This window comes from Tachypleus tridentatus, chromosome 1, assembly GCF_004210375.1.
Source record: "Tachypleus tridentatus isolate NWPU-2018 chromosome 1, ASM421037v1, whole genome shotgun sequence".
Taxonomy (NCBI): Eukaryota; Metazoa; Arthropoda; class Merostomata; order Xiphosura; family Limulidae; genus Tachypleus; species Tachypleus tridentatus.
Window position 1 is genome coordinate 96,457,665 of NC_134825.1, and position 27,362 is coordinate 96,485,026.

Here is a 27,362-nt window from a genome sequence, read left to right on the forward strand (position 1 = left end):
GCACTTAATCACGTGCAGATCAAGGCATATTTTCTTTTTCTTGAATTGGGCACAAGATGTTTGATCTTTTTACTTTTGATTCACCTTGCACCTTGTTTTCCAACAGATTTTTCTGTTTGTATCTCATTGGAGTATTTTTGCCTCACATTTTGGTTTCATTTCCTGCTATTATTTTACCTGTCTGCTTAAATTCTGATATTTTTTATGATTAACATTTTCTTCATCCTGTTCAAGGCATCAGATGTTACTTTGTTAGCCATAATTCTTTTGAGTTTCTAGACATAGGTTGTATTTATGTCTTCTGGTGAGACCTAATCTTTGAATTTAGTCTCTTTTGTTTTGACCAATTATCTGAGTTGATTCTTAGTTTAACTATTTCACTATGGATAAACTAAAATTTATGTAATGTTGTGACCTTTTATTTTAGAGTTACATTCAAAATTTAATTAAACTACTTTGTTATAAATGTATAAGCATAAACATGGCATTAAAATATTCCGTGATGACGAGAAAACCCACTTGCACCTGATGATGACCAAAGAAGGTCGAAACATTGTTTGCTCTTTTACATAGAGTTTTCTCTACCCATACAGTCATTTTTACATATGTATATGGCATTAAAATATTGTTAATAATTCAATGTTTAACATTATACAAGTTTAAAGTTCTTAATTTTATAAGAAAATATTTTGAAAAAATCCTCAATCTCTTATTGTATGAGATTCATGACATTTGTTCTGTGTCTTCTACCTTCTATAATTTACTTACAACGTCACTCAGAACTACGAAATATAATGAATTAGAGTAATTCACATTATAATATAGGCATTGCTTAGACAATTTCTAATTTTTATAGAACCATAAACTAGAAAATCAGACCCACCTACCATGTCACATCTTCTCTTTCACAAATTGCCAGTAGTTCTCTCTGACATGTTATAATATGTTGAAAAGTTTTAATATATAAGTGATGTATTATGTTGTTTTCAGTACAGAGTATTGTTTATTTCGTCTTCAGTTTAAAAGCTAACCTCATTACAGATAAGTTGGAGATGGTTCATATGAAGAATGTGTTCAGCAATACATGTAATAACTTTTAGCTGTAGTAACTTATCTTTATGAAAATTTGTAGATTTTGTTAAAGATTACAAACATTTTGTACATAAAGAATGGTGTTATATTACCTAAGTATTTCTAATAAAAAAAATGTTGTTTATTTATTGTTGTTATTGACATGCAGACCCTGAATAGCTTGAGTGCTAGGCAATTTTTCATGTTAAGTGCAAAATCTTTCTTCTCTTATAGTTTTTACATTTCATTGTTATAATCTCAAGAGCTTCCTAAATTAATATAAAATGTTTTTATGATAGTTGTTTATATTTTATATTTCATTTTCTATGCCATATAAATGTAGGTATTATCACCAACATATAGTGAAAGGAAATATTTAAACTTAAGAAATAGAATATTGTACATTTCTTTTAATTCCTTTTGTCAAATAATTTTAAAATATCTTCATTTGGTTATATGCCAAATTGCAGATTTTTACTTTTTCGCATGCATTTTATTTTTAATATTTTCCTTTCCTGTCCAAAAGCATTTATTATTATTCACCTCAACACTCATCGATAGGCATGTGTGTTATATTGCAGCAACAATGGCAGAGATACTTTAGCCTTGGGCAAAATAGTCTTGCAGTTTCATATTACCTTAAACTTTGTGAACCAAGGTTAAGTTGAGTTATATTAAAAAATTATTAAATCTTTCAAATACACATTTTAAAACACAAATAACACGTAATTATCTAAAATATGGGGAAAAAAATTCTGAATACAATTTAATTATCTAACTAATATGTTTCTAGGGAAGAACTAACCATGAGCACTAATGAAGACAAAAAAACCAACCGATACTGTCAGCAGTTAGACATACTTGATAATAAATACTGTATGAATTTTAAAATAGCTGTTAGGATATTGTAGTTTCTCTTTGTTATAAACATGTACATCCACCAAGGATGTGTGTAGCAAATCTCAAGTTTAAGTATAGATTGTGGGTGTGATTTTGTTAGGAGTTGCTAAAATTCATTTCTTATTTCTGGAAGTTGACAAAAGAAATTTTAATTCAGACAGGTATATCTAAACAGCAAAATAAACCTATTTTGTATCTAGATACAAGAGGTAAAGTTTAGATCTGGTAGTATTAAAGTCACAGAAACTACTGTCATGTGACAACAAAGGTGGACTTCAAGTATTTTTTAAAGGTTTTGTTTGAAATAAAGCTTCTTAAAAGTAGAGAATATGAAACTTTAAAATATATTTTACATTATAATGCTAATTTCATTGACATGTTTTATTAAGTTTTGAAAGTAACTCAGCCAAACCTCATGACATACACAAAAAAGTGTATCTTAAACTATAGGGTTAAATTAAGATAGTTATACGAATTTGTTTGCTTTGTACATGTTATTATTCTATATTCTTAAGTGTATTATATGTTTAAATAAAAATAATTTTTTTACTAGTAATATTAATAAAAAAAATTTTTATGAGCAACCACCAGCAGAAAATGATATTAAAGATTAGTACTTTATTTCATATAGGTTATATATCTGTTACTGTATAAGTAATTAAATTATGTAAGAATTGAAAACGTATTAGGTGATATTACATAAGGTAATGAAAATAATAATAAAAATTATTCATGAAATATGCTCATGAGCAGATTGTATTATGTCATTTACGAATTGATTTGCAACTTATGCTAGAATTACTTGTTAGACACTGTTCAAATAGCAATAAAATTATGTATAAGCAGACTGTTACAAGCCTTAAGCAATTAGAGGCAAACAAATTTAATTTTTTCTTACTATTTGCAGACATTCCTGACAGAAAAAAAGGGTAATATTTTATTTCATGTATTACCTGGTGGTTGCAAGATTTCTCAAATCAGCTGAGTTGTAGAATTAGGGTAAAGAAAATAACAGGTAAACTCTAAAGTTATACTGAAAAAGTTTGATATTTGTTTAGGAGGTTTTAGAGGTAAAGTAAATGAAATTTGAAAATTTTTAGATGAAGAAAAAACATGAAAAATCACGTTGCACTTGGATCAGTCAACCTTTTAACTCTATATTTTCATGGACAAGTCTTTAGTAAAAATACTTAACTAAAAAGGTTGTTTTCTTAAGTACAAAGACTTGTAATGTTTATTGAAACCCTGGAAAATTTTGTGAAGGTACAGATAGAAATTTATAAAAATACAATAAAATGATTAATTTGTTTACATTTTATAGTACAGGCTGAAAGAAAATGTACAGACATGTTAGCTAATGAATCAATATATTAAAAAAATTACTGCACTAAGCCATGTTTATCTGGCACTTGTACAAAGCCATGTTTGAGTGGCACATAACAGCCAGACTTGTTTTTCCTTGCTTTATATCTAGTGATAAGTAAACAGTAATCCTGTTTAAGTAAATAAATTAATAATCTGTGTTGCATATTGTCAAGCAGTTATTAATCCATGTTTAATTATTTATCACTAACATGATAAACTGAACAAATTATTCAAAAACTAACATTTTCTTTGAGTGGATAAAGAATAATAAATATTAGCATGCTGTAACTTTGTGAAAGCAATTGTATCCTAAAAGGTTTTAATGATTAACGTATTTTATCACATTTATACCAGATATTACCTTCATTGTACATGCAGTTGTAAATTTAAGATAAATTGTGTTTTTTATGTATATAATGTATTTTTAACATAATCTGTCTTTAATACCTACTTATGATCATACTGACATCTGTTACGATGGTTTTTAAATTTTAGAGCAGTCTAGTAACCCAGCACTGTAAAATCTTATTAGCTATAAATTCTTAAGCAAAATTTGCAACTCTGCTGCTGGAGATGCATCTATAAAGTAAACTGTGAACTATTTAGCATTTAAACTTTAATCAAGTGCAGAATGCTTAAAAAGTTCAGTAACATTTTACCAAAATATGTCATACTAATAGTATAAGTATCACTGAAGAAAGTTTATGCAAAATCTGTATTGAAATACATTAATCATAAAATGTAAGCAAAATGAAAGTCTTGAGACAAATATCAAGAAGAACTGTTTACACATTGCTTCCTGTTACTTAATCGTTGTCATGATTCATAACTGCAAAAATGTTTAATTCATAACAAGTTACAATGTTGTAGGTAGAAGAGACTATTAATTAGACATTTGGAACTAAGCAGAGGTTGTACCTCTCCACTTTCTTGAATATGTTTAAAGTTGTAGGTATTCTTTAAACTCTAAAGTCACACTTTTTATACTAATGGTTAATATTTAAAAGAAAAAAAATTTTTCTTGTCACCCATATATCGGTTTTCTGGTAGCAATAATTAAAAAGCAAGTAAGAATAATTTACTAAAATAAATATAAATGATAAGTATAATATTAGGTATGACAGATCACTGTTATACATATGTTGGTTGTATTTTTGCACCAAACAAAGGAAATTCATGATTGAAAGACTGACAAAAACTGTCAATATCTTCCATGTATATTGTAATAGTTACGGAGCAAATAGCAAATATATTTCTTATTGTTTTAAACTACTTTAGATTAGAGATAAGTATTTAGCTATTTTAAAATGGCTTTTCCTTGTCCTTACTTTTTCCTGACATTATGAAATTATAGGGTTTAATATATTTGTATAGATGACATGAAATTTCCTCAAAATATCAATTAGAAATTAATAATAGATCTCTTAATAACTGGTTTGATGTAAAATGAAATAATAAGGCTGGATAAAATGTTAATATAAAATGAGTAATCTGAACACAAACACAGTGCTTATTTTCTTGAATAAGCTTAACAGGCTGTTGCTTTTTTGCTAGTTAACTGTTATCCAGACTAGGCCATCTTAAGATGATAATTCTGGTTTTACTGACTAAATTTAATGTTTCTTAGCATGTAAGAACCTTTGCGTTATCCAGTGTGACAAGCACTAACCTTTAGATATTACCTCAGCCACTAAAATAAATTGCTTTTGATATTTTTACACAAAGTGTAGGGTCGAGCAATCTCTTTTCTGAAAGAAACAAAGGAATAAATGTATCTTAGAACGAGAGGAAATAACAGCTTTTTTGACCACTGGTATGTGAAATCTGCATATACTTACAGAACAAAGATAAAATTAAAAAGACAATAATAAAACTAAAAGATAATGTGTTATCTATTCAGATACTGCAGTAGTTAATAGGAGGATTCAAGTTCCCTAAGCTTTCTTCTTAAATGCATGCTTGCTTTGTAACACTACTTACATTTATATCAGATTTAACCCCTCTTATATAGTTTGGCTTTTATTCTGTGTTTTACTTGTGTTATCCATCACCTGGTGTTGAAGTGCTTTAGTCTGTACTGTAGATCTGAGCAAATTAATCAATTACTTATGAGTAGTGACTGTGTTAATTAATTATGATTGAATTGATTAAGCAAAATTAGTATTTATTAATATAGTTTGTTGATTATTCCAAACATTGAAATAAATTAATCAAAATTAGACCTTCTCATTATTATTGTTTTTAATTATCCTAATACTCAAGTAGTTGAAATTAGGGTTTCCAATTCTTACTATTTCAAATGTTTCTAACTGTTCAATTAATTGGAATATTAATTTTGTGTTTGTATTAGGTTATTTTCAGCCACTTACAGTTTATTTAGATTTGGTGATTCAGGGGGACTTGTGGTTTGGGGATCTTGGGTTCAATTTCCATTGGGTTTGCTAGTCTTTTCTTTGTTATACCAAAGCTGTTGAAACTATCTGCCAATGTCACTAATTTTGGACTGCTTACTAGAGGAAAGGCAATTGTGTGTCAACATGCAACACCAGGTTTTTACATTTATTTTCTTCTTGAGCTGTTGAGAGAGTAGGCAACTGGCTGCTAGCATGTTTGAAACATTTCATTTTTGAACAGCTGATAAAAAGGAAAACAACTGTTTGACAGCGCTAGCTGTAAATTGTTGTATGTTGAAGAACACTGTGTTAACTGATCTGTGGAGCCATGGATTAATTGAATAACAGATGTCACCAATTGCCTAGCACTAGATTCCATTGCTTGTCATGTTGTGTTGATCATTCCTCACTGTCATTTTGAGTATTCAGACAAGCTGTGTTTCACATGTAAGTTGACCTGGTTTTAATTTCACATTTTTAGAATTAAAATGAATTTTAAATAGACAGATACTTCTGTCACATATTCCTATCCAACTTCCCATATTCATGAGGTTTGTGACTCCACATTATGACAGTGAAAGAAATGTGGCTTTGGACATGAAGATTCAGCTTAATTAGCCCCTTAACACATGTACAAAGTGGGAGAATAGAGAAGTATGAGTAGGTATGATGTATGTACTACACTGCATCAAGAACATTTAGAATTTTAAGTTGCATGATGTTGACAGAGGAAGTTTTACTCAACAAAAAGAGGTAAACTGTATTTCAGAGCTACATACCTGTTAGAAATTTATTTTAGTTTTAATAATTAAAATTTTAGGATACATATTGACAGTTCACATGTTGATTTTGTTCCTAATGCTTTCATAAGTCCTAAGGATTATTAAAAATATTTTTATTTCTTTAGAGACAGACTTGTATCTTATCAATTAACCAGTTTCTTGAGGAGTGTGTATACCCTTTTCTGGATCAGTCTTTATCTGATTATCATGTGGAACTTGCTCTTAAACTCTTGTTCGTAAGTAGATCTAATTAAATGAATAGAAAATTAAAGTATGTATAAATTAATTTAAATTTTTGGTGTAGAAATACTGTTGTGTGTTACACTTAAAAACAGTTTAAGGCTGAGTTAATAATAAACTAGTAGTTATTTATCTGAGAATCATGCCTAGAGTTTATCCTCAGTTTTCTTTCATGAATTTTTTGTATCATATATGTGTTAAAACCAAACAATTCAGACCATTATTATGTTTCTTACATTTGTAGTTTGATAGTAAGCTTTATATCTTCATGCCATAACCTTTTGGTTTTTAGTATTAACATTCTATGAGTATTGCATGTTTGTGTATTTACAGATTCTTAGGTCCTTAAAACAGTTTCATAGGTTATTTTATTATTGTGCTGTTATTTCACCTTTATTTTTTATAAATTTGTTTATAAGTATATGAAGCATGATATAAACAAAGGTGTGTGATTAGTTGTCAGCTTGTACTGGAAAATATATATTGAAGTATGCCCTTGTTCTGTTCACTTTTATTTCCTCTCTTTGTTCAGCCAATAACTTGTGTTAGTTTTCCAAAAGGTTGCCCAAAGGCTGTCTGGAGGAGTTGCTTATTTTAACCACTTGTACCACTATACAGTAATGTGTTATTTCTCAGTCAGTATACACGAAAATGATATCACATAACAAATACTTGATGTTACAATTTGTACTGTTATGATATTAGTAAAATGTGTGCATGCCATGCATCACGAAAAGAATTATGGACTCTGTGGGCTACAACACATCATAATATATGAACTTCAAAAGCAAGAAATAAACATTTGTTATTCTTAATATTAGTTTTATTTACTTTTGAAGGAGAACACCTGGGGACCCTGCAGAAGTAAACCTAATTTGTATACTTTTTTTTTTTCAAGGTGATCTGGGACCAAACTAACCAAGTCAATACATCAGTTTATTCATCAATGAAAAATGTAAAATTTGCTCCCCTTGTATACTGCCTTTGTAAATTGTTGAACTATTGTATCTTAGAATGGAATGGTCAAAGAAAAGAATTAATTTTGGATTTACTAGATACAGTTCTTCAAGTATCCAGAGATTCAGAATTTCTGTTGATTAGTAAGTATTATTTTCTCAAAGTTTTAACTGTGAAATACTGATAATAAAGTGATTTGTCAAGACACTAGCAGGTGTAACAGCTTAATTTGTATAATAATTAGATTTAACTGAAATTCAAACAATAGGATTATCACCTGTTAACTTAAATACAGAGGAAATTATTTTAAAATAACATTTGTATTAAATTTTGAGTGTTTGTAGGTCATTTAGTGACTTTCCATACAAAACACATTTTGCAAACAATGTTTATTACAGAATTTTGCCAGCTTCTCTATATCTGTGAAGTATTTAATCTAGCCAAACTATTGAAAAACACCATTTGAATTTTAAATCTACTAGTTAGATTATTTAGAAGTTAACTCTCTAGTGAATCTTGGAAACTTGGAAAAACAATTTTTAAAATAGTCTTTCCTTCAGAAGGATGCAGGCTCCTTTTGGGTGCCACTTGACTAGGCAACTCCTGGTCTCACAGAAGTTGGATCTTATGAGATTTTTTATTTATTTCACACAGAAGGTAACATTTGTAATTGGTCTGCATCAGCTCCTCCACCATTTTCAGTGTGTTATAGAGAGATAAAAAACATTTTTGAAATTAATATGTTCATCATATGAAAATGCATTTTGAAAGGATAAATAGATACCTCTTGGAATCACCTGCCATTCTTCCTCCTCCTTTCAGTACATGTCATTCATCTTTTAAAGAATAAGCCTGTGATCATGCTGGGCCAAAAGAGAACAAATTTTAATGAAAAACTTGTGTTAAAATTGGGTTTTAATATTTTCAATGGACAGTACATAAAAAGCCTAATGTGTTTTATTTTATTAATATACCTAACACCAAATAAACATGAGGCCACTATTTTGATAACTTGGATAGATAGGATAATCTGAAATTATGATTGTTATAGGTTGATTATTTTCATAATTATCAATTGAATTTTAATTTAGTTTAATCTAGTGTTATAATAATGGTAAGGACTAATTCTGATAAACATGCTCATGTAACATGTGACTCCCTCTACATTCTTATATTGAACCATCATTTCTTGTTTGTTAGCATTCAAATTTAAGTATGATTTTTTTTTGTGAATGTTTGGCTTTATTTTCCTTGTAAAGTGGTTCATTTTCAACTTTGTTTGATTTATTCAATCTTTTTTTTTTATCAGTTAATTCATGTCACTATTTCTGCACTCAAGTTTTGTGAAACTTCTTTGCACTGTACCATTTTGGGGGTTACAACAATGACTAGAGTTCTTTTAGGTGACATGACAGTGAATTTATCTGCTGTTGTGTGTTGGGAGATCAAATGTTACAGGGTCTTGCCATGACTCCTACTGAAGCTGTGGAACCTTTGCTGGCTATGGAGAACTTTGTTAATTTTTTTCTGCTTCTAGAGTTTGCCTACCATTCCATTCCCAACTTGGGGATTTTCGTAGGCCTAATTCTATCTTTTAAGTTCTGTCTCAAGTTTGAGTTGTTTTATTCCTGTTGCCTATTTCTCTTTCATTTCATCCTTCATTTTACATATACTATTGTCCCACCATTGGTTTTTTTTTTTCCTTCTCTTGATATCTGGGTTATTATTCTCAGAGGATCTCCACAAATATCCTTAGGAATTTCAGCCACTACTCTTCACTTTCACACCTCCACTTTAGCCTGTGTTTTGTCCTCAACTCTGGCCTTATTTGGTTTCTTTGTTTTGGGGACTTCCTAGGTATTAACTTAGTTTTGACTTGGGTCATTTTATTATACATGCATCTCAGAATCTTGCATCTTTTTTTTTTCTGAAGCTTCGTGTATTTGCTTTAGTTCTTGACAATATTGAGATATGGATGATGTCAGCCTGATGGTAGTCTACCCTCACAACTTCTATGGCCTCTTTGTTTTTGTTGTAACTTCATATGGCACCTATTCTTCCCAACTTTCATTCATTTCTTCAATTTTGAATACTTCTTTTCATCAGTTTTCTCAGTGGACTGTCACCACCATTACAGGAGACTACCCTGAGGGTTTAGTTACTATGGGTAGTTTGACTGTTGGTATTTATACCTTAATGACTTCACTTCTTTGATGATCAATGGGTACTAAGGGTTTTTTCATAATTTTAATTTTCCAGTTTTCCTTCCTTCTCCTTGAGATCCTGTGATAAGCCTGCATTTTCCAGAAGCAATTTTTTTTCAGATTTATTTTTCACTGAGCAGTTGAACCAGTTCATCATCCATCTGTTGTTTTGTCTTTCTGTTTTTGTTCTGCCCACAACAATTGTGATTGAAGGCCCAGTCCTATTGCCTTAACAGCTTCATCACAATCAACCATCATTGACTTAGCATTGGAATGTGGTAAGGACTCCCATTACTAGAATCTACCACCAGGTGAAAATACCCATGGAGAACACATACACAACCAGGGGATGAATTAACTCCTGTGGAGGTTACATTTCTTCTACACCTGCAGAACATTGTTGCCCTTTTGTCAACTGAATGGTTAAAGCCAACTTGTTTGTGGAACCCATTCAAGAGGGTGACCTCCTGAAACTATTTACACAATCACAGGAATTGACCTGTTACATTACTGGATGATGATGTTCCTTTATACTGTTTACAGATTCAATGACATCCATAACTACTGGAGTTGATCCATCACCTTACAAGATGGTATGATCTCCTTATACCATTTAGAATGCTGTGGAGTTGATCTCTCACTGAACTGGTTGACCAGGGCTCCTACTGTTAATTTACATACACAGTTGAGTTGATGTGGTCTCCTTTTACACAATTTATACCCACCAGAATTAATTCGTAGTAAATGCATTTAACCCCTTATAACTGAGAATCCTCATCCTACCTTCACATAGACACTGGTTCCCAGCACTGAGGTGTTGGATTTGGGTGCATCAGTCAACATAAGTCCTCACACAAATTGAATCCATTCTCTTCGTGCTGGATGGCCAGTTCCAGATTGTTGTAAGGTATTGATCCTTGTGTAGTACTTGGTAATTGGAGGTTATTTTAATTTCAGATTACTGGCTTTGAGGTGAAGATGTTATGGTCCTCATCCTACCCTTGCATGAATGTTGGTAACTCGTAGTAGAGGTTTTGAATATAGTTGACTTGCCATAGCCACTTTACACCTTGTGTTTTCCAAATTATATGCATGGGCAAAAAGTATACCTGGCTCAGAACTGATGTGGCTTCAGATCTTTTTCTCTCATAGTCACGAGTATTCTTCAGATGTTTTTGATTTTTTGGTAATGCTTTTGTTATTCCCACTGTGAGGTTCTAGCTAATCTAGTGAGAGAGATGGTAAGTACTGTATTGGAAGTTATAATTTTCTTATATTGAAAATGTGTTTCTGATAGATAGGTACTTCCTTTCACACTTTTCATTCTTTCTTCCCACTTCTCCAGTGTACATGCCTACTGCCAAACTTTGAAGTGAAAGTTCAATAGAAGAGTGTAAAGGGAGTCACATGCATCACATGAGCATGCTATGCTACTATTAATTGATGGATGACACATGATGATTTGCATGAGAGACTTGTTGGAATATACTAATTCCAATGAGAATGGAGCACAAGGCCTGTGTCATGCATAAAAATAGTTTATTTGTGGAGGGCAGCACTGAACAAGAGTAGTTAATCTGGTGAGGAAGATAAGTATCTGTCAGAAATACATTTTTAGTATAAGAAAATAAATCTGATGCACTGATTATTTTTAATTTCTGTTAAGTGATTAGTTTATTTGATATTAATAAGTGAAACTACTGTTCATGGGTAATTGTTAAGTTGACCATCTCTAGTTAAAGCATCAGTGGCTGTAGTTTCAAGTATCTCTGATATTTTGATATTCTTGCCATGATGTTGTTGTTCTCAAATTGAAACCACTTCTGTTCTCAAAATGTGTAGAGACTTGTTGAAACTTGTACCATAATATTGAGTCATCTAAAAATGCAGTATCGTAAATCAAATAAATATACCAAAAAAACGGTTGTTACAAATTTGAATTAGTTGTTATTCATATTTTTAAATTTAGTGTGTAATTTTTATGACTAGAGCTATAGAAGATATTAAAGTTATAAAATAAACTTGGCATGACATAAACATGAAATGTGAAAAAAATCACCACCACAAGAGCAAATTCAGAACTTGTGATTGAATTGGCAAGAAATTATATTCCTGGGTGTAACTTGTATGCTTGTTTTGGCAAATTCATTTGTCATAAAAAGTTTGAAAATGTTGAATGTCTATATTGTTTTTACCTTTCCTGAGTTTAATGTCAATTATTGAGCATTTGCTAATTAATAATACCCATCATTATCAGACATGGGAGGCCATCCAGTTAGAAATCACAAGTTTAAATACAATATTTTTATAGATAAAATGGTGCTATATTTTGACAAATAGTTTTTACCTAGTCACATCTAACCTTATGAAAATCATTGGTGATGGATATATTAATATTTATAAATAGGAGAATCTAAATTAGACATTTTTAGAAAAACTAAAATAATTCTTAAATTTCTTTCACCTAAAAGTATGAGAATCCTGAGAGTAGGTACTGGCAGTTTACTAATTTTACCATAAAGTTGTTGCAAATATAAGTTTTAACCACATTATTATTTTTACAGTGTATGACACTGAAAATAGACATTTATCCTGCTGACTGTTTACATGTTAATAACATGAAATTTGTCAAAACACTGATAAAAAAAAAAAGCACTATTTTCATTTTTTCAGCTTATACTTTAATAAATTTTTAATAAATAATTGTCTAGGAGCTTAATTACATGCATACATATTTTGGATTTACATTTGGAATCACTTTTGCTAAATTATGAACTTCTGTTAGTGCCTCTTTTAATATTGCATTGATACATGATACATGCTGCAAATATTGTTGTAATGTGTTCTTTCATTGGCAGGCTATTTTAACTTGCATGGTGAAAATTCAAGATATAGTTTTTGTTATGACAAACTAGTTTTTAATGGTTTTTTTTTGGGCTTGTACATTTTGTAACTTTTAAGTTGTAAACCTATGCAATTTTATACATGATGTTCAAATGAAAATATTTCAACTAACATGGAAAGTAAATTCACTTCTCAACTGATTGATTATTCTGAATAATGGGAAGACAAAACACTGGGAAGATACTCTAATTAGTTAACTCTATTTATGCATCACTTATTCACTGTGAAAGTTCATTCAGTTATAGTCTCACTCACTCATATTTATAACTAATCCTTGTTTTGGATAGTGCAAAGCCTCTAGGATTTTGTATGTTAACTTACAAGATTTTAGTTCTACTCTCGCAAATTTACTTGATGTAAACAGCATATGAGCTCTAGCTAACAAATATATAAACATGAAAAAATATAGCTTATAACACTATATTCTTCCTGGATTTTGAAATCCTTGGAACAATCTTTACTACAAGAGCAAAGAAATTAAAACATTGCACTAAACTGACTGTAGTTGCTAAGCCTTTTTGTGTATGTGAATCCATTGGCAACTCCTTCCTTAATGATTCTCTGGAAGTATTCACTTAAGGAATTCTAGACTTCTCTGCAGAATAAGGTTTCACTGATAAATTCTTCTCTGGAGTTATTGATGCACTTCCAAATATGATCATGATTGATAACCTTTGGGTTTGGATTATCTATCCTCCAAACACCATCTTAACTTTGGATTTGTCCTGTTGTGATAAGAACTTTTAATTATTACTATGTCACTTTTATGAAATCTAGTTTTATCAGCATTTTACATCATAATTACAATTTGTTTTATCACAAATTGATTTAAATCTTACCTGAATAAATCCGTGTATAACATCTATTCTCCACATCCATGTAAGGTCTTTTTCCAACCAACTGGTAATCCATCAGGACACAGTCAAGTATTTGTTTCTATTACAGCCCAAACACTAGATGTTCATTTATATTTAACATGTCTTGGTATAAGTATTACACTTTATGGTGATACAGTGACTGCTGTCCTTGATTGCACTCAAAATTTAGTCTTTAATGTAATTATTGTCACGTAGTACATAAGGACTTTGTCTCACATTAAATCATCTTCTGATGTAGTAAGAGTAACTACCAAGTTTCTTTTTAATAGAACTTTGTTCATCTACTGTGTACATCAACCCCCCTCCTTTCTTCATCTCTGGAGGTAGTTTTCCATGTTTCATTAATACAAACAATAGAACAGTTTTAGCTGTAAAATCATTGTCATTCAGCATACTACAAGATTTTTCATCAATAAACCCCTTGACTTCTGGATGATTTTCATCAAATAATGAACTTCTTTTCTCTTGTGGGTCAGCTGAACTTTGCTCCAAAATTCCAACTAATTCCTGTCTTTATGATATCTGCTTAGCCTTAGTTGTTCCTCTTATCTGGTTAAACTGAAAGGCTCATCCTTAAATTATTGTCTTCTTGACTTGATAACATATAGGCTTTAGTCTACAGTTCCTCATGATATTTCAAGTTATACTTGAAACATCTATTTACTTGTGATCTATTTCCTACATTCTGTGTGATTAGTTATCTGATTAATTATGTTAGTTCTTGAAAATTATATGGTGGAGTTTGATGTCTCAATACCATAGAATCTGATACTCCCATAAAGTTTCTTTCATAGTTTTCTGTAACTTTAATGTTTTCAATTTCATTGTCAGCTGCAAAACATCCTTTAAAAATGTACACCTACCTGAATCTCATATTCTCATCTGTTTATGGCATCATTAAATTAGTCATGTGTCAACAAGCCATTGTTTCATGAGAAGCATCTGGGTAAGATGATTGGAAAGGCCTTTCCAAATGCTCTGGAAGTCCAGCCTCTTCTTTCATACATACTTTAGAAATCACTGGTATAAATACAATACTTTTGTCAAAATATAGAACCATTTTTTCTATAAATATTTTTCAACTATTTACACTTAACTCTCTTTCTGGTACATTACTCTGAACTTGTTGTATGAGATAGCTTCCAACAATTGGTAATTGTTGCAACTCTAGGTTACTTAATGTGGTTAAAGCTGATTCTTTAAAATTGGTAACAAGACAGCTTGTTTTGTAGAATTATGCACTTACTGTTCTTTACCTTAAAATAATTTTCTTCTACTTGCAAGTTTACAGCCATCTTACCTGAACAATAGTTTTTGCCTGATGAAGGCTCTGGTAAGAAGGCTGAAAATTTGCAAATATTCCTGCATATTAATTTACCTTTATTATGAGTTTGAATAAACAATGAATATCTTCTTGTTCACTATTTCATCAATTCACTTTGCAAATTATTTTAATCAGAGCTGGGTAGGATGAACATGCTTGGTATCTCCCCAGTATTAGTTTCTTTAATAACCAGTATTGAAGTGGCCAATTATATTCTAGAAATAGATTAGTAGTGTTTTGGCTGGAGTAGTTGAGGAAGGTTCTTCAGTAACAGATGACACAGCAGTAGCAGTAATAGGTGTAGACCAAATAAGTTCTATTCCATATTTTGTATTGTATACTATTTTTAAATGTTTTATTCTGTCACTGATGTTTTCTACCTCACTAATATTTTTTTTGTACCTTTTCATTTTAATAAAAACAGCTTATTTGTAAATCTCGAATGCTTTTAGTGATTCTTGTCTTCAGTTAGATTTATTTTATATTTTAATTAATTTTTTATAATTTGTTCATTTCTATTAGTTTCTTTAAGTTCCTGTCATAGTTTTCTAATTTTATACTTTTTCTTCTTGCCTTTAATTTTCTGTTTGATCTTGTCTTCATAATTTTATCTCAAGGAACAATTCAGTCTTATTCTATAACTGTGTGATCACAATTTTTACAGTTAAAATTCATCTCAGTATATTCAAAGCTGTATTTTATTTTACCAAAACTATATCTCATTCCTAAAATTAGTGTTGTAATTTTCTTTTATTTACAGTTTTTTTAATTATCTCTTGAGAATATTGCAAAATCCAGTTTATGCAACAGTAGCATAGTTTTTTTTCTTAGTTTTTTTTTAACTTACAATTTGTTGATCTAAAAAGTTTTCAGTTGACACTCAAGTGGAAGTATCTTGACTAATGTAAACTGTAAGCTTACATGTACAATGTCATTGCTATCAATAAAGTATCTTAAAACACTGACAAGAATATCTTCTGGCTGATTACTATGCCTATATGTCACTGATTTGCTCTACATGCTTGCAAAATTATTGACTAACTCACCCATTTTAAAATGTAATCCTTGTTCTAGATATTTTGCAAAGTTCAATATAAAATATTCTAGACCTATTGTCACAAACTTGATCTTAACTTCATATGCCTTCTAATTAATAAACAAATCACAACATTGTAAAAATATAACAATATATTTATAAAATGGTTGGAAACTTGTCACTTTTTCAGAATATTTCTAGATATACTTTTAGATTGTAGAGCTGTGTGACTCTTTAACATTGCAGATTATTAAGATAGATGAAATAATTTTTAGCATCTTTAAATCGAATTGCCCTTTTAAACTTGTGCTTTGATGTTAAACGTTATCAAGTATCATGATAAAAAATAAGGGCTTCTACAAAGTTTTGAAGCTGCTTTCATACAGTTTCAAAAGCTGTTTATTGTAAAAATATTTTGTTCTTGGCAATTAAATGTAAATGTTAGTTAACAGAAACAAAACTAACAAGTGGCCATAACTGACTTTATTTACAATTAAAATGCCTCAGATTTTCATAATTTTGTTGTATTTTAAATAGTATATCTTATAGAAAGACAAGTACCTTATTTATTTTCAATTTTACAGAAAGAGATAAGACTTGGATCACTTGGAATCTCAGAAATTTTCATCCTTCAGTGTTCCTGTACTTCCAGTTTCTTGCTAGTTTGCCATGTACTGATGTTGGCAAGTTTTTCTGTTATATTTTAAAATTAAATTATATTGTGACTCATAATGAAGTGGATGCAGAAATAGTTGTAAATAATACAAAAAAATGCTGTGGTTGATTGTTTTGTTTTTTTCTATCTAAAACAAGCTCTGTTTCTACTTGAATTGGTCGTGAATATTATTTCACCATCATATTCATATACAGTTCTCAGAAATACAGACAGATTATTATCAGTGAAGTGTTAAATGTGTATTAGTTTACTTTTTCTTTTTTTTTTGACAAGTCGTTTCTACCATGAAATGTTCTGAACTTTTATACAGAGATTCCATCAACCATGGAGATTTTACTGGTACGTGCATTGCTGGGCCAGGTTACTGTAAAGGAAATTGCTTTACATTTGTTAGATGTTCCTACAAGACTAAAATATCCAACTTTAATTGGAAACCTCATAAAGGTAAAATTGAAGATCATGTGTGTGGTAAATACAAAGATTCATAAAATGCAAGCTTTGTCTTCTTGAGTACTTGCAACTATTTAATCTAATTATAATATGTTTTTAAATCCTTTATAGCTTGCCAAAAGTCTAATGATGTTAAATTCAAAACATAACTGTTATATCTTTAGTTCTTTATTTTATAGAAATGTATGAGCTCTTCTGAAAAGTTCAGTGAGTATTGTTGTATTATCAGTTACTACTAGTAAGAATAACATGAAATTCTTAAGTTTTCTGTGAAATTTGCTGGTGGAATAAGAAATTGTTTACTGAAAAATGAAAAAAACAAAATCAGAGATTGACAATTTTCTAACAAAAGCATTTTTATTTAAATCAACAGGTTATGGTACATAGCACAAACAGGGAATGGAAAACTTTAGTTCAACTTTTATATCAGATCACAGAAAGAGTGGAATTTCCCATATGGTTAAGCAAAGGTACATCAAACTATAAGTATAATAAGAAAGGATATATTGTTTACAACTTACCTTTACATACATTGCATTATTTTTCAACAGAGGAGAGCTATTGTTAAATGGAAAGAAATACTTTAACTGTATGTCTGAAAAACTTTATTATTTAGTAAACATAGTATTATTTTTATGGTTACTTTTTCCTGAGTTTAACCTGGCATCATCAGATATGTCAACTAAAATGAGTGAATTGGTAATTTAGGTGAAAAAATAGTAGATTAATTTTTTGACATTTCACTTATTAAGCTTAACAAAAGTTAGCTAGTTATTCTTGGATCAGAATGTTGTAATCTTTACTTTGCTTGTAATCTGAGGGTCACAGGTTTAAATCTCCATCACATAGAACATGCTTACCCCTTTCAGCCATGGGAGCTTTATAATTTTATGGTATATTCCACTACTCCTTGGTAAAAAAGTAATCCAAGAGTTGGTGGTGGATGGTGACAACTAGCTGTCTTACATTGCTAAATTAGGGATGGCTAGCACAGATAGCCCTTGTGTAGCTTTGCAAAAAATTCAAAACAAACAATGATCAGCAAATAAATAAATTAAACTTTGATGAAATGCTTTAAAATTTAAAAAAAGAAGAAATGAAGGTTTAATGAACAATATGGTAAAAACAAAAGTTCAAAATAAACATCTCTTTCTATATACATAGTTATAAAAATATTTGCAGTTATTTTGTCATCAAAAAATGTACACTTGACATTGTATTTGAGAACATGTAATTTTTAAACTAAGTAACCAAAATTAATGGACATTTTTTGATATAATGTACATTTTTCCAAGCTTCCTTCAAGTGTTATGAGTCATCACTAAGAAATACTGTTATTCTTCTAGGAGCAAATTTTCACAGTAAAGTTTTGCATATTCTTGTTGATGGATTACTGCTGATTAGAAGTATGAAAGATGATAATTTGCTGTGGTCCTTTCTTATTGGATGTCTTGGAAATGCTCTAAAGGTGAATATTAATAGTTTAAATTTACTATATTAACCCTTTCACAACAGTCTTGGTAATATCCATGAGTTTATTTACACATTTGCACAAGTCAAATATTTGCACTATAGCTTTTGATACAACATTGTGTACCTTCACAAAATTTGGTAGACTTCTAATAAAGATTACATGTTCTTTGTACACAAAAAAATTGATTTTTTTAATGAATTATTTTTACTAAAGATTTGTTTGTGAAAATAGAGTTTGTTTTGTTACTAGTTTGAGTGCAAAGTGATTTCACGTTATGAATAAGGAAACTATTCTTCATCCCAAAAATCTCAGACATTATTTGTATAATCTGTAAAATCTCCTAAGTACATTTCAAATGTTTGTTTAGAGTAAGACTTTACATTTTGCTATTTTCTGTATTTTAACTATGTGGGATCTGTTACTTCACCAATCCCATAACCATCATAAAAAAAAAAAGGAAATAATTTTTTTTTCCTTGTGAGAATGACTACGTATTAAAACATGAAAATACAAACATTTAGTCTGAGTAGCTTAATATTTAGCTAACATTACATAATTGCACTGAATCAGTGCATGTGCACTAATGTATCAAATAATATAAAACTGACCTTTAATATTACCCACCTTGGCTGTGTTTAAGTGATCTAGTATTTTGTAATATACAGTCACATTTTAATTATTATACATTATATATGTGTACAGATTATTACTATTTAGAAATAAATGATTAAACTTGTATTTTTTTAAATTATAATAATAAATCAAGAAGTAAAGCAACAACTATCTCTTCTCACCACAACCTTTGAACTCAGTTGCTGCTGGACATAGGTTGCTAAGCATTTTAAAATTTCTCATGTGGAGGACATTAAAACAAATTTTTTTAGGTTTTATATATGCAATTGAATAACCAAAACATCATAAATAACTATACTGATACCATAGAATTCCACTTTAATTTATTAAGCTTGGTAACTAAGTTGTATTTAGATTTAAAAAAATATAAAACTTTGAGTACACTAAAGACACAACCTACCTTCTTGAAATCTTGGATTGAAAGAATGTGGTAGCCTTTTCACAAATTAAAATGGCTGAGAAAACCACTCTGGGGACATTATAAACTGTTGATTAAATATTCACATGTCATATATTGAAGTAAGTGTTTATAAGGGACCATTTTCAAAAATGGATAGTGGTAAACAGGCTACTATGTTTGATTCAGTACATAAGACATATCTCAGCAAAATAAAAAGTTATAATGTTCTTATTTTATATTCTAGCTTGTTAATATTAGTAATTTGAGTTCCTAATCTGCACAAAACTATAGACTTTAGTATTTTGACATCACAAACAACTAACTTTAAACAGTGCTGCATTCAACATAGCATGTGACTAACTAAAATCTACATTTAGGTGTGTTCTTTCAAAATTTACTTTTAAATTAAAAAATTAACTTGTATATGGTATTAAAGATTCAATTACAATCTACAATATTATTCCAAACTTATTGACATAAATTCATAAAATAGTAGTTCAATAACATTTTGAATAGATGTCAACAAATGCAATGGCATGGCCTTTGACCTGTCAAGAAATGGTTAATAGTAATACAGTTAGAGGACCTATCATTTGGAGCATCATCTTTTACACACACTTCATAGAAGTGACCTTCATATTGTCATGAGAAATTCATTCACACTGTTTGTTTTAGTTTCAAATCGAAAATGTTTTCCAGCATGATGAATACTTGTTCAGTCTAGTTTATGATTCAAGGGAAAATACTGAAAAAAAACTTAAATATTTTTTTTTGTTTTTCACATGACCTCTTGTCCATAATGGTAAGTGAATTAGGAACTTTCATACATTGACAAGCTGGATATTTTCTTAATTTTAAGTTCTTACATTTTCCTATACAATTTATTTCTGATGTTTTATTTTCCTTTCCTACACTTTAGTATTATTACTTATTGTAATACACATCAGCAGGCATCCTTGAGCAATATTAAGGAATCATTCAACAAAGACACATTTGTCTTCATCAAAATATTGGAACACTTACTTACCTATTACAATAAGTCTGATGAACCAAGATAGTTTGGCTTATATTTTAAAAAATTAATAAATGTTTCTAATATTCGTTTTAACAATGTTCCCACGGGCCAGGTACCCAGGATTTGGGCTGTATGGCAGACCTTAATATATAACATTGTTCCAGAATGAGCTTGAACTCTGTTTTTAGCATTTTTAAGTTAAACTGAATTCCTCACAAAGTTTTACAAAAAAAAAATTTGATTTTGTGACACTGTTGCAAGTTTTTAACTCCCATGATAAACAGCAATAAAGTTGGAAGATTTATGTTTGGTGTTGTGTTGTTGACTTACCTTCTAGGCACCTTGGCTAAAATCAAGCATAGTTTTTTGTGTTCTTGACTATTCGTTCCCATTATTGTTAATTGTTTTTAAAGTAGATATGAAGGCATTGACTTTGATGATGGTGAGATAATTCTCATCACCTTGATCAATGGTACTCTACTGCTTTCAGTGCAGCTCACCTACAGTAATTTTGGATAAATTGTGCTGTAAGTTCTAGCTAAACATTAGACTTCAGTAAACAAAAATACCATCTAACTGTTTTAGAAACTTGTTTTCTAATCTTCAGTTCCTCTTACTTCTCTGAATGTCATTGACGAACATTGCAGTGCATATATAACTTTTCTCTTAAACATATTTCTGTGGTAGAGCTTGTTGTACATTATTGGCAGATAAAAATAGTTTTAAATCATCAGATTTCTTACAAACGTTGTTTCCACTCATGTTCATAAGACCATCTGGATCTCCTGGGAGTAACATGGTGCATAGCATTCTTAATACAGTCATGCAGAACAAAATCAATCAGTTGTTCTTGTTGAGGGTACTGAAACTTGATGCCCTCCATAGAGTTTCTTCATTTGCTGTGGATTCAATACCAAAAAACTACTGATGAATTTGATATCATTCCATGCCCTATTGAAGTACTACAATACCACCATGAACTCCTTGCTTTCACACCTAAGTTCTTGGATGACCTGAATCATTTCTTTGGAGTTACAGAATCCAAAGGATTCTCAGAAGTAGTGCTAGACATTACATCTTCATCACTCTTCAGTAGAATAGTGTAATCATTTCTTCCTTTTCTCTTTCTTTGTGCCTATAATTTACTCTGTGGTTGTTTCCCACCTGCTTTTTGTGCCACTTTGACCTGTAGGTCTAAACTGTTGCATCCACACTTACGTTGAAGGCATTTCCCACAAGTACCACATATTTGCACTTTGCACTTACAAGCCATTTCTTTTTCTGTATGGATATTGTTTTATCAATAGAAGATCAGTACACTTATTCACTGAATGTTGATATTATGTAGATATCTGTTTTGTGACCAGTCATGGATCCAGTTTTCACAAAGGGTGCAGCAATTGCCTGCTTTTTTTGCAATTAGAGTTTGGTAAAAGTGTTAGTCAATAAACAAACAATACGGAATGACTTGAAAAATTAGAATCTGCAAAATCCTTGGTGCCTGGTAATACATGTAATTACTAAATTATACATTCCTACTGTTAGGGTGAAGATGCTAATAAAATATGTCGTTAAAGCAATTAACCCTGCAGGAGGAAACTGTGCCCTGGTGTTGGAAACTCCTATTCCTTTTTTTTTTTTTTTTTTTCCTTGTCAGTTGCTTTTAATGAGTGAAGTAGCAAGTAAAGATGGAATTAGAACATAATTGTTTTAATGTTTTTCAAATGATTGTGAAAAGTGTGAATTACTGAAAGTGGTTAAGCGGTAGTTGTTTAAATTGAAATCTTCCATAATGCATATTAAAATGAGTGGTTTATTTTGTAGAATTAAGTTTTAAGAGAAAGTACATAGGTAAAAATAAATATTATGTATAAAATGTTTTTTTTTATTTTAAAGTACTTATGTGATATTAAGTAAATATTAATGCAAAATGAATTTTGGATATTTATGAAATAAAAAAGTGAAACAGTCATCCAGTATGAAATGACAGAGGTTTGTAGGTGTGGTGCTAAAAAGACTAAGTACAGGTAACTGAAATGTAAGCATTATTTTTGAAAAATTCATGTAGATTTATTACATTACCAGAAGGACTAATATGAACAACAAATTACATTTAAGTTTCTTCTTTACAACTGAAATTGCTTAAGAATAATGCTAAAGAGCCTTTTATATAGCCAAATATATTGTTATCAGTTGTTAGTATAATCAGTGATGTTGAGAAAACCCACTGGTAGAGAAAAATATATATGTAAAAATGGCTCGTTTGGGTTGAGAATTTTTAACGTCGAGGAGCAAACAACATTTTGGCCTTCTTCGGTCATTGTCAGGTTCACAAAGAAAGGAAGAGGTAACTGACGGAAGCTGACCACATGTTTGAAAGGGGTTGTGTAACTAAGTGTTGGAATGTAGAGGACATGCTTAGATGTTTGAATATATAATTTTACATTATATATAACTGCCATGACTTCTATATTGGAGAAACAAGTTGAAAAATGGAAACTAGATTAAAAAAACACTAAAACATCTTCACACATTTTTGAACACTGCAAGTCAAATAAACACAACATAACCATAGAAAACACCCAAATACTAAGTAAAAAAACAAACATAAAATTAAAGAAGCCTTACTTATACAACAACTTAAGCCCAAAATAAGCCAATACAAAGGAACACCTTTATACCTATATTAAAAATAATAATAATAAAATATAATAATAAATAATAAAAAATTATATATTCAAACATCTAAGCATGCTTTCTACATTCTGACATTCAGTTACACAATCCCTTTCAAACGTGTCAGCTTCCGGTCAGTTACCTCTTCTTTTCTTTGTGAACCTGACGTTGACTGAAGAAGGTGGAAATGTTGTTCGCTCCTCTATGTAAAAAATTTTCTCAACCCAAACGAGCTGTTTTTTACATATATAGTTGTTAATATAGTTCTTGAAGTATCCAGATGAAACAGCTTTCCTCAAATATGCTGAAGTATCTGAGTCTAAACATTGTTATTTTGTTCAAATCAAGAAGGTTCTTGAATAAGCCAATTTGATCATAGTAAAATTTCATTATTTTATTAAAAATTAATAAGCTTTCAAAACTCTTCAAAGAAGCAAAACAAAAAAAAATTTAGTTATAATTAGAGTCAAGGTTTGCCCCAGAAGTACTTCAGTTGTTAAATTAAGAAGTCTAACAGTACAGAAAATTTCTTAAGGAAAGTCCTGTTTTTTTCAGGATATACAAGATAAAATAGCTTCAATGGAAGTAGTTTGTGAACTCTGTCGCCTTGCAAGAGATGTTCCTGCAGATTTTGAACCTCAGATTGTACCTTGTCTTCTTAATGCTCTAAAATTCCCAAATTGTCAGGTGCCAGTTGATCTCGTGGTCTCAGTCATAAGAACAGTCCCTTGGAGTGAAAATGTAGATTCTTTCCTTCTGAAAGTAGAATTTATCCATAAAAAAAATTAGTTTAGTGTGTGTGAAATTATCAAAATTGTGCCTAGAAATTTTCTTCATAATTAAGTATTTTTAAATCAACCATACGTTTAAAAAGTGCTGATTAATGTTATTGTATTTCCAAAGTTTCAAAGAAATTAATCTTGCATATACAGAATTATTTCATTTCATAATCATTATGAAGAACTCCATCAAGATAATTAGTTATTGTGGTTATCAATTGTACATTTGCTATTACATTTTCCAGTTTGTCTGTTTTCAACTGTATTAAATATTAGAAAAACATCCCTCTCTCTTCAAATAGAATATTGTTTTGGATAGATGCTGTGAAAATAAAATGCACTTATAAATGGAGCAAAGATTGATAAATACAAACAAATATAGTACATTACACACCTGCTTAGATAAAAGAAAAAAAAAGACGTAAACACAGACAAAAGTTACCTTTAAATAGCATAAATGTTATCAACAGACACTAGATCAGTGGTTCTTAACCTAGGTTCAATCGAACCCCAAAGTTTTGGTGAGTCAGTCTCAGGGGTTCAGCGGAGGTCAAGACACGCACACTGTGTGTGTGTCCATTCCGTTCACCCACTTGTATGATTCATGATGTCATACTCCACTTGGCCATCATTGGCTATGGCTGATCACATCACATCATTTGTTCTTAATATCTGTGCTGCAGGGAACTTCGTGCCCTTAGCAGTCAACTTGTGACTGTAGTAATCGTGCATCATTTGTAATTTTTTTTTCCTAATCTTTCAATTCCTTCATATTAACTATGTCAAGCAAAAACAGAAAGTGGTCGGACTAATACATACAATATGGATCACGTGTATAACGGAACATGATGGGAGTCAGCGTCCTCAATGCATGATTTGCAATGCCAAGTTGAGCAATTCTAGTCTAGCACCGGCAAAACTAAGAGAACACTCCCTAAAGCTGCATGAAGATGGGAAATACAAGAACACAACGCTTGCTGAATTCAAGGTAATGAGAGCCAGGTTGGATAAAAAGGCTACTTTGCCTGTTCTCGGCTTTGTAACCATTGACAAACCAATCCTCCCAGCATCGTACGAAGTTGCATACTTGATCGTAAAGCAGGGCAAACCACACACCATTGGTGAAGCACTTGTAAAACCAGCTGCATTGAAGATGGCAAATATCATGCTGGAAAAAGCTGCTGAAAATAAGTTACCCCAAATTCCTCTTTCAAATGACATCATCAGCAGCAGAATAGATGACATGAATGATGACATCTTGGCTCAAGTAGTTGCATATCTGATTTCAAGTTCAGCAAAATTCAGCCTTCAACTCGACGAGACCATCGACGTTTCCAATCTAAGCCAGCTTGTTGTATTCGTGCGCTATGTGAAGAATGACGAGATAAAAGAAGATTTTTTATTTTGTAAGCCTCTTACAACAACAACTGAGGCAGCTGACGTGAAGAAACTTGTGGATGACTTATTCAGAGACAACGATCTTTCTTGGGATATGTTTTCTGCAGTTTGTTCGGACAGAGCTCCAGTCATGCTGGGATGAAACTCTGGTTTTGGTGTGCTGGTGAAAGCAGATGCACCACACATCATTGTAATGCACTGTGTTCTGCACAGGCATGCATTGGCAACAAAAACCTTGCCTTCAAAACTGGCAGAAGTTTAAAAAATGTAGTGGAATGTGTGAACTTTGTGTGAAATAGTGCACTGAAACAAGAGCACCAACATTATCATGCAGATTGCTTCGAAAAATCTGAGTTCATTCTCATTTTGGTGTACGTGGTCAGTATCTTCAATGCTCTCAATCAACAGATGCAGGGCGGTGTAGTCAACATCATCGAAGCGGAAGAAAACCTAAAGGCTTTTAAAAAAAACTACCATTATGGAAGCGATGAACAGAGAATGATAACTTTGCAAACTTTCCCCTGCTGGACGACTGTGTAAGTGAGATCGAAGATGTGTCTGAAATCAGAGACATTTCTGTACCTGGGGAACAGAAGCAAGCAATTGCCATGCACTTAGATGAGCTCACAAAGTCTCTTGATGTATACTTCCCAACCAGAGTCATATCCAGCATGGGTGAGACAGCTGTTCACGTTTAGTGTTGCAACAGCAGATGTCAATGATGAATACCTCGATGAAATCATTGAACTTCACCAGAGCGAGGTTCAACAGTAACTTTTCAGAACAACAACGCTCTCAACGTTTTGGTGTCACCAAATCATAGCGTATCCTCTTATTGCTAAGAAAGTCCTTGAGATACTCATACCGTTTGTTACAACATATCTTTAGGAGCAATCCTTTTCGAGGATGGTAGACATAAAAATGAAGAAAAAGAACAGACTGTTGCAAAAATGATATGAGAGTGGCACTTGCCAAGGTGAAGCCGTGCATGTCTGAACTTGTCTCTGAAAGGCAACAGCATAAGTCACATTGATTTGCAGTAAATATTCATTGAGTTATGTTTTTGTTTTTGTGTGAAATTCATTTTTTGTTGGTTTTTGTTCTTTGAACACAGTGATATTGTGTGCAACTGATGCATGGTTCATTTTGTGCACTAGTAAAATATCTACTTATGTTTTGAATTTGAAAAAATCATATTTTATTTTTCCAATTACAAAGGGTTCAGTGAATGCAAATACAAAACTTCCAGGGTTCAGTATCTTCAACAAGGTTAAAACCACTGCACTAAATGTTGTAATTTAAGATTTGCTTTATATTGCCTTTTCTAGAGTTTGACTATTTTTACATAATTTATTGTGTCACCTGTACTTTATACAGATACTGTACCAGTTGGAATATTTATTTTATTACTGAAACACAAGCCCTCCCCACATCCCCAAATGACTCAGTGATAACCCTGAAGGTTTTAACTGAAATCTGGATGTTGATACCCATGAAGGGCACAGCACAGATGGCCCATTACAGTTAATAAGCTTATCACTGTGCAGTTGTTTTGATGTTACAAGAGGTACTGGAATGCTCCAATAGTTAACAAGTTTGCTTAACATGTCAAAAAGAAGTTTCATAGGTTTTCTTCTGTTGTACAATGTATAATAAAAGTTGTTTCTCTTTATGTTTCTCTATGTTAAATTGAAATTTTGATGCAAAGAGTGTTTTAAACTATTATCTAGATAAAACATTCTTTTATAATTGGCTGTACTTTATAATGTTTTAGGCTAAGCTTATAAATTAAAGCAAAAAATTAACT

The 27,362-nt window shown here is 30.9% G+C and overlaps 1 protein-coding gene across 23 annotated transcripts in view; it reads left to right on the top strand.

Moving 5' to 3' along the window:
* Positions 1-27,227, top strand: part of LOC143256306 (uncharacterized) — a 96,109-nt gene extending 68,882 nt beyond the window's left edge. For 20 of the 23 annotated variants that reach the window (XM_076513516.1, XM_076513396.1, XM_076513491.1 and 17 more), the window contains 7 exons: positions 6,637-6,747; positions 7,650-7,851; positions 16,639-16,737; positions 17,041-17,174; positions 17,554-17,650; positions 18,527-18,648; positions 23,934-27,227. In XM_076513516.1, coding sequence (XP_076369631.1) covers positions 6,637-6,747; positions 7,650-7,851; positions 16,639-16,737; positions 17,041-17,174; positions 17,554-17,650; positions 18,527-18,648; positions 23,934-24,167 — 999 coding nt within the window. In that variant the 3' untranslated portion in view covers positions 24,168-27,227. The remainder of the gene's footprint in view (positions 1-6,636; positions 6,748-7,649; positions 7,852-16,638; positions 16,738-17,040; positions 17,175-17,553; positions 17,651-18,526; positions 18,649-23,933) is intronic. The other 3 variants (XM_076513464.1, XM_076513457.1, XR_013031304.1) reach the window with 2 other exon arrangements.
* The last annotated feature ends 135 nt before the right edge of the window (positions 27,228-27,362 follow it).